General features: G+C 42.7%; 1 protein-coding gene across 1 annotated transcript; it reads right to left on the reverse strand.

Annotated features, from left to right (window-relative positions):
- Window positions 1–3,844: 3,844 nt before the first annotated feature.
- On the reverse strand, window positions 3,845–6,796 carry LOC117475359. The gene is made up of 6 exons (XM_034121504.1): window positions 6,500–6,796; window positions 6,248–6,357; window positions 5,707–6,066; window positions 5,355–5,454; window positions 4,260–4,802; window positions 3,845–4,183 (listed from the first exon to the last, which is right to left on the reverse strand). The coding sequence occupies exons 1-5, from the start codon at window positions 6,794–6,796 to the stop codon at window positions 4,275–4,277; spliced, it is 1,395 nt and encodes a 464-aa protein (XP_033977395.1). The 3' UTR covers window positions 3,845–4,183; window positions 4,260–4,274.
- Between the last annotated feature and the right edge of the window lie 1,592 nt (window positions 6,797–8,388).

Here is an 8,388-nt window from a genome sequence, read left to right on the forward strand (position 1 = left end):
AGCGGAGGCGCGAAACCACGCGACCCGTCCTGTAACACGGAGCCCGTTTCCTAAAACAAGCTAAATGTATGTGTGTGTGCATAAAGCTGAGTTCTGATCGGTCATAATAACATCGACTTTTGGTGATGATTCAATCGTTTACAGTGAAATGTACAGCATACTTTTGGCCATAATCTCGCAGCCCTATAACAGTGTTGGGACTAACGCGTTACAAACTAACGCGTTACTGTAACGCAACTACCTTTTGCGGTAACTAATAACGTTACTAGTTACCTATTCCCATTCAGTAACGCCGTTATAGTTACTGTGATTTAAATGGGTGCGTTACTGCGTTACATTATGTGGTCCAACTGAACCGAATCTCCGTGCGGATGTAATTTACAGGCGAACAGTGTTGGGCAAGTTACTTTTAAAAAGTAACTAGTAATAGTTATAGTTACTGCTCTCAAAAAAGTAACTAGTTACTTTATTAGTTACTAAATTATAAAAGTAACTAGTAACAAGTTACTTTACTTTACTTTAAAAATAATAACAATAAAAATCCAAGTTTTTGTGTTGTTCTGTGGCACAGTAAGACTAGTTTTATAGCCCCATGTACATTAGTTAGGTGCTTCAGGAGATTGGCATTGCTGTTATTCGATGTGGACAATGCTTTCTGTCCTGCACACAGTTTACATTTGACCGTAATATTTTTTGCGTCCTTTATCCCCACAAATTGAAAATAGTGGTTATATCTCCAAGTTGTAAATGCGCTGCTGCTCTCGCTGATACTTGCATCTGCCATTGTGTGTGTGTGTTAGGGGTTTTATACTTTTTTTTTTCCTCTCTTCTACTCGTCAATTTAATCAAAAACTATGTGCAGACGAACACAAGTAAATGAGGTGTGATTTGTGCCAATGAACGAACTCACTGAGCAGACAATCGTGTTGATCGTCGCCTACCATGCCGTGAACTATGCCGCGAGAGAAGTGACGTGACAATCTCGTCGCCACCCCTCTCGTCTGAGAAGCTACGTGACGTCTGCGTCTGAAGTTACTTTACTTTGGTAGTTATCACCAAATAGCCCAGTAATGTTACAGCTACGTTGCTGTTCAAGCTAGACTCTATTTCAATATAGTTTTGGTATTAAAATAATGTTACACCTCTTGTATGCCCTGAATGCAAAAACAACCACAGACAAGAATATATATTTTTAATTATCAAAATGATAACAAAGGCTGAAAAAACAGGAGAAGCCTGTCTTCCCTTGGTCTCCAGGAGAAAACGCCACTGTATATCACCAAGTTTTCATATAGTTTTGTGTGTGAAATAGATCGCTGCAGTGAACACGACTTTATGTATTTGTGTATGGTTTATTTGATTTGGAGGGATGCAGTATACATAGAAGTTCAGAGAAGAGGCAACCCCTATATATTGTTTATTTCATTTCATTTTGGCACCATGGCAGAGGCAAATATAGAGTTAATGTGCGGAGATTATAATGTCACGTTTACTAAAATATGTATTGTTTTATGATGTTTAGTTGACAAAATAGTCACTGTGCTACATTTTGTTGCACTCAAGCATACATCTGAAGACAAGAGTTGTGTCCCCCTTTGGCCACAAGGGGGAGTATATATATATTGTATATATATATTTTTTGTATAGATGTTGCAACTATACAGAGCTTTGGCAATACTATATGTAACTGAGGTCATGCTAATAAAGCTATTGAATTGAATTGAGTATACCTTTTAGTGAGCTGTCAGGAGGAAACAAAGGTTCGCCAACACATTGCACTTTAATGCTGAGAAAGGCTGTACAAAGACGTGAAACGATGTGCTGCAATGTCTGTGTATTTTTGAAGAATGCCAAGTAAAGGAAGAAAGTAATAACTCGCACTGAGTCTTAATACATTAGTTTATTTCTATTATATAGAAACACTATCCAATGATTTATTATGTTTGTGTTACACACACACCATTACTGAATTCATTCTAAAACCAAGAATAACCTACATACAACAATAGGGAGCCCTGGCTCAAGGACGGACAAAACAAGGACACCACACATGATTATTTTCCAATTACAATATATTTATTTAAAGAGAATAACTCAATTGTGATATCAGTTAATCAGTAATGTGTGTAGCGTACGGGTGTGTGATGTGTCAGCAGGGCCGGACTGGGACCATAGGTCAGGCCGGGAATTATACACCCAGCCAGGCCACTACCAGTTTTGTTTGGGGGCGTTTTGCTGGATGTATATATATTTACAACGTTGCTGCCCTTAGTGATAGCCCTACTGTTTGAATCTACTACTTAAATAGAAACATATGGACATAGGATATTGTTAAAAAAAAAGTGTGCATATGTATTTGGGAACCTTTCCATGTGAACATGTTTTATTTGAGGGTGGACCTCAAATGGATTAAACTCTGATCAATAACTATAGTAACTTATTGAGAGAACATGAACATAGCTTGCTTATACTGTTGTCATTACATTTCCTTTGGTTTTGTTCAGTGTTTTCATAGACATAGCCTATTGAAACAGTTTCCTCTGTACCTGCCAGTTATATCTCTCACAGGCTCCGCCCTCTACTGGACTCTATGGGTACTACCCTCTCATGCAAGCATTCACCTACTGAGATTTCTATAGACGTAGCCGGCCCCGGGGCGGGTTTACCTGAATGCGTGCGCATCTCACTTCCGTATAAAAGGAGGCCTCGCCTCCTGACCACTATCCTTTACTCTTCAGCGAGCGGAGGTGATAGCCTAGCACTGAGTCCGAGACGTATTATTTGAGAGAAAGGAACAAAGTAAACGAGTAATTTTTGAAATCATGCCCTGGATTAAATAGCGGGCGTCGATCCCCACCACCTCTGCTTCGAGTGTGCCAGGATATGGCCGAGGCGGTGCAATTCACGTTCACCATTCCTTCCGGGTCCGGCGTCCATGGAAGTCCACCGCCCAGGGCTGTACTCTCCCTGGATGATGATCATGGCGGCGGGTGTGTGGGCTACTCGCTCATTGCTAGAGATGCCCCCGCCTCACAAGGTCAGAGCGATTATTGGGCCGCAAGGCCGAATAAGTAGCTTGGTCCACGGGCCTTGCCCCAGGCCTCGGTGGCTTCACATGATATAGGGGCGACCAGTGGCGGCCGGTGGTCTATTTTTTTGGTGGGGCTCTTGACGTACCGGAAGTGACCAACCTGGGGGGGTCCGGGGGATTTCTCCCCGGAAAAATTGTTCATGTTCCCTTCATGTTTTATGAACCAACACCTCCACCAAGTGGCTTTACAGTGAACTGCATGTGAGATATAAAATTAATAGCATCTTTTCAGTAGCATTAATTATAAATATTTAAGTGGTTCAATACAAGTCACTACAGCATTTCAAACTGAACTGTGAATAAATGCAATTTAAAAAAAATAACCACAGCACAAAATGTCATAAATTGTGTTTTTTTCTTTGTTTCTCTGAGGATTATTTACAAACAGGCTTATTTACATATAGCAATAACTCAGAAATGAAAAAGCTACATCGTCTAACACGAACAACCAGTTAGCATAATGATAATATATGTGTTATGTACAATGTAACTGGCAAGGCTAGAGCAAGAAAGAACATAAAGTTTGCAAAAGGTTTAAATAACAAGTATCTGTCTTCAGATTACGTGGAGGTTTTAGTCCGATGGGAAGCAGATTTTAAGCGACACCGAAGATAAACCAAAAATGTGGTGGAGCTGCAAACCGTGTAGTGTTGCTGGGACAGAACAGGAGCTATAACCGTTGGAAAATACATCACAGACAATGCAACAAACGTGGAGACAGAACAATCACTTCTGTGATAAATGCCCACTTATTAATACACTTCTAACAACCATGGGAAACCTCCTCTCTACATATAAAGTGATATCCAGCTTATTGGCCGATAGCACCTTTTTTACTGCTTTGAATAACAAAATGTGCAACAGGCAGAAAAAAGACAAAAACAAAAGGAAACAAGAAACAACTGTTCCTCTGGGGAAAATGAGTCGAACGCAACAGGTTTCCAAACAGTACTCATGTTCCTGGACTTTGTGGTTGAACAAAACATCTTAGGTATCCAAAAGTAACTTCACAACATTCTGCGGCCGTTTAATTGTCTCTCTAATGAAACGCATTTTTTTAAGGGTCGGCCATCTGTGTTTGCTGCGAGAGCTTGTGTGTGTGTGTGTGTGTGTGTGTGTGTGTGTGTGTGTGTGTGTGTGTGTGTGTGTGTGTGTGTGTGTGTGTGTGTGTGTGTGTGTGTGTCTATTTGTAGAGGAATTTTGCCCTTCTCTCCTTCTGAGTGGCAAACCTCTCAATGACTCTGGTGTTGAAGTCAGGAATGCTCCTAATGAGTTTTTTCTCAATTGACAGCATAGCCAGAGCATTCAGGCGATCCTGTGTCATGCTGTTCCTCAAGAAAGTCTTTATCCTTTTCAGAGTGGAAAAGCACCTCTCTGCCTCAGCCGTAGCCATGGGTGTGGTTACAAGAACCTTCAGAAGACTGACAGTCTCTGTGAATGTCTCCTGCAGATTATTGTCAATGAAGAACTGGAGCAGAGTAACAGCACCACTGCAAGCCCTGAACTGGTCATTGTCATAGACGAGGGACAGTTCCGTCTTGAGCTTTGCCTTGTCCAGTAGAGGGTAGGCCTCCACAGTTGTTTCCAGCGCTGCTTCAGGGAATGTTCGGCTGTGCTGCTGGAACAGGTCTCCTTGCAGGAGGGTGGAGCTGATTAGGTGTTTGGTGAAGGAAAATCTCTCCTTTGCGTGACTCAGTATGGTATCACATACCTATGAAATAATGCACAATGAAAAAATCAAGACATAATAAATAACAGAATCACCTTTTCACATCTATCAGTCATAATGTCATTAGTGTTCCCTATAAGATGTGTAACAAACAAAGAGCTTTCTTGTGAATGGAACCTATCAGAATAACAGGACATCTATCTGAGCATCAACAGAACAATATTACTGTTTAAAATTAAGTCACTACAATATATACATTTAATGACTATGTTTACACTTCATTCATTTATTGTTGGGCCCTTTCTGTCCACTGTGGTTGCTTCTGGAAGCCTAAACCTTTTCTGATCTGTCTTGATCCCCTTTGAAATGTAGAGACTGTGGGACACTTTTTGCAGTTTAGGCCTTGTTAAGTGTATACAATTCAGAATGTAATAAGCAATAGGCCTTTCCATGTGGATATTTTAACTAGCCTACCTATTTATTTAATTTACAGAAAATGGGCTTTCTTGTGAAATGTATCATTATTGTTATATGAAATGACCTATATTATGAAAGGAGCTTTTAGTCATAGAACACGTTCCTATTACTGCTTACCTCTCTAGCCAACAGCTGTTGCTCTTCATGTCCAAGTCCCCTCCGTTTCTTTGTGGGCAGCTGCTGAGATCCACTGCTTTCACCAGAAGGAATGGAGTCCCTGATCCAAACCACAAGTAACCATGTACAATTACTCATTGTGGCAAGAATTGACAAATTAACTTGACTATTTGAAATAGTAGTCAGAGATACACCTTATAAACGTTATATAATATATACATTTCCAGTAAGCCCGTTTAAGATATTTAAACAAGTATGTGTGAGTTGGTCTATTGTGTTCAGCTAAATCACATTTAGGTTTCACAGATTTCCTATAATAAGCACATCTCAGCCATTGTAAATAATGATTTACCTGATTGTTTGTATGCTGCTGGTGAACCTCTTGATGAGTCCTGTGATGTAGACAGAGTCGATGTTCCTCTTCTGCAGTTGGCTAAACAGCATGTCTACATGTGGCATGATCTTGTGGAACAATGTCAGGAAAAAGCAAAAAACTTCATCTTCCATCATTCGCACAAAGCCCCCGGCTTCTCTCACTGTTATGGGATCAAAGTCACCTGAGTCTCTGATCGTCTGGAAACACCTCAGGATGTTCTCCTTGTGCTCATATGCAGTGTTAACAGCACGACTGTGAAAGTTCCATCTTGTTGTGGAAGTGCCAGGAAGTCTGTGTGCCACCACTTGATCCAGGATCGCAGTTCGCTTGAATGACCTGGAGAAAAATGCAGCAAATCCACCAAGGTCTGAAAAAAATGTTCTTATCTTGGGGATGTGGGATGTTGCCTGCTGCATAATTAGGTTCAGCTGATGCGCATAGCAGTGGATGTAGTGCGCACTACTGTACACATCCTTCACTTTCCGCTGAACGCCACCTTTAGCTCCCCTCATCACACCGCTGCACACCGTCATAGGCTTGGGCGATTAGTTTGCCCTGTTGTCCATCTGGGAGGATAGTGCCCAGCCTCTCCATCAGCGCGGTGGCAACTGTGTCAGCATTCGCATTCTGAAGAGGAATGAACTCAAAAAAAACGCTCCTGGACGTTGTTATGCGGGTCGATGTAGCGTAGCACAAGCACTAACTGGCAGTGGGTGGAAATGTCAGTTGTCTCATCCGCCTGAATAGCTAAATAACTGGCATTTTTTACTTCCTCCAGAATGTAGTCTTTACAAACTGATAACATGCAGTCCAAAAGTTCATTTTGCACCGTCTTTGAGGTGCCTTTGAAAACCGTAGCCGTTTTAAGGTGATCCTCCAACACGCTATCTAACGAGGCCAGTAGATTAACTAAACCCAGAAAAACGCCGGGGTTGTCGGATGTGTCAGTCTCGTCGTGGCCACGCAAAGCCAGGTCAAAGCCCCCACAAAATTTCACACAATCAATTATTTTAGACAAGACGTGCCTATTCGTGTCCACTTCTTCATTGTGCTTTTTCACCGACATCTTGTACCCTTGATCTAGCTGTGCGGCTATGTTAGCTTTGCCTAGCATGGCTAGCTTAAAGGTGTTTGTCATGTGTGCTTTCGTGCACTCGTGCTTTTTAATTCTTTCGGACAAATGCTTCATATCATGTACTCCCATCACAGTCCACGGGCACATCGTATCTGTCCCCGGCTGTTTGAAGAGCAAGCATGGGAAACAAAAGACAGCATTTACCTGTTTGCATCCAGCTAGCCAAGCCTTTTTTGTGTACCAGCTACTTGCGAAGCCTCGTGTATAAGTTTTGTCTTTTTCACGAGATTGCTGCGATATATTCAAATCGGGTTGGTCCGGTCCAAGGTCTTTAAGCAACAATTTATCTGCCAAACTTCTCCTTTCGAAAGGATTGGAGATTAGCTCTTGAACAGAATTAGGCGGGGACCGAGGTCCGGAGACTCCACCTGCACACGAAGCCATCCTCATCAACTACTGCGTCAACCGGATACGAGTCACTGTCCAAACTACTCACAGACTGCACGGGGCGCTGACATTGGCGCCCCGTGACCGTCATATTTGACGACGCTGATTGGCTGAAATTATGTTTTCGCGGCATAGTTTACACGTTACAGATAGCAACAGTCAGCTGCTAGTGGCTGCTGCTGCACTGGTTGAGGGCTCCTCTCTTAGCGCCCCAGACGAGAGAAGGTACACGGGCAAGGCCAGGCAGGAAACATGTGACTTATCAGTAACTTTAGACATCGTAACACAATTTTAAACGAGATTTTATTGTAGATTATACATTTTACTGATACCAATTATATAATATTTACCTTGTTCATTAAAAATAAAAATAAAAATATATATATTTTTTAAAATATATTTTTTATTTTTATTTTTATTTTTATTTTTTAATATGGGAAGAGGTGGGGCGGCGCCCCTAGCGCCCCTATGGACCGGCCGCCACTGGGGGCGACCCTACTTCATCACAGGCCGCCGCCGCTGCCTGCCGTGTGATGTCCCTGGGATATCACGCCGCATGGCACTTTCCAAAGAGGACCGTGTTGATCTCCTGGGAGCCCCCGTGTTTACGGAAGGGCTCTTTGGATCGATCTCCTTGCTCACGGGATAAGGAGTAATCGCAGCGTGGCTGCTTCTTGCCCATCCCCAGAGGAAGAAACACTGTCATACACTCCCCGCCTCTGCTGTGAACCACAGTATAGGGAGCCAGCAGGTGGGTATGTGCACGTGAGTGGGATAAACCGAGTGCTGTCAAAGCACTGTGCGGGTTCAAGAGACGCCAATGCCGGCGTGCTGTTGTCAGAAAACACACCTTGCCTGGTATAATAGCTCCGATTAATGCATTTCACCGGTGAATGGGAAATACAGCGTTAATACGTGGGCGCGGTGCGTTCAGGAACCTCCGCAGGAGAACGGTGGTTTACGTTTGTAAACTCTAGTTCTGGAGTGGTGTGTGTGTGGGAAAATGCATTCAGTAAACACGGTTGCATTTATCCCAGAGTAAGAGTCATCTCTCTCCACAATTCCATTTTTTCCCCATAATGTCCGTTTCAAAGAGAGGGCATTGTGACGGCGCGCGTGGCCCCCCTCCCCCTGCG

Source organism: Trematomus bernacchii, unplaced genomic scaffold (genome assembly GCF_902827165.1).
Source record: "Trematomus bernacchii unplaced genomic scaffold, fTreBer1.1, whole genome shotgun sequence".
Classification (NCBI taxonomy): Eukaryota; Metazoa; Chordata; class Actinopteri; order Perciformes; family Nototheniidae; genus Trematomus; species Trematomus bernacchii.

What these genes read in the sequence shown, in the direction of transcription:
- LOC117475359 (XM_034121504.1), bottom strand. Translation starts at nt 6,796, where the DNA reads ATGTCGGTGAAAAAGCACAATGAAGAAGTGGACACGAATAGGCACGTC. An exon ending in AAGACTACATTCTGGAGGAA is followed by an intron (nt 6,358 to 6,499) that starts GTAAAAAATGCC and finishes ATTCCTCTTCAG; the next exon opens with AATGCGAATGCTGACACAGT. An exon ending in AGCAGCATACAAACAATCAG is followed by an intron (nt 5,455 to 5,706) that starts GTAAATCATTAT and finishes GGTTTGGATCAG; the next exon opens with GGACTCCATTCCTTCTGGTG.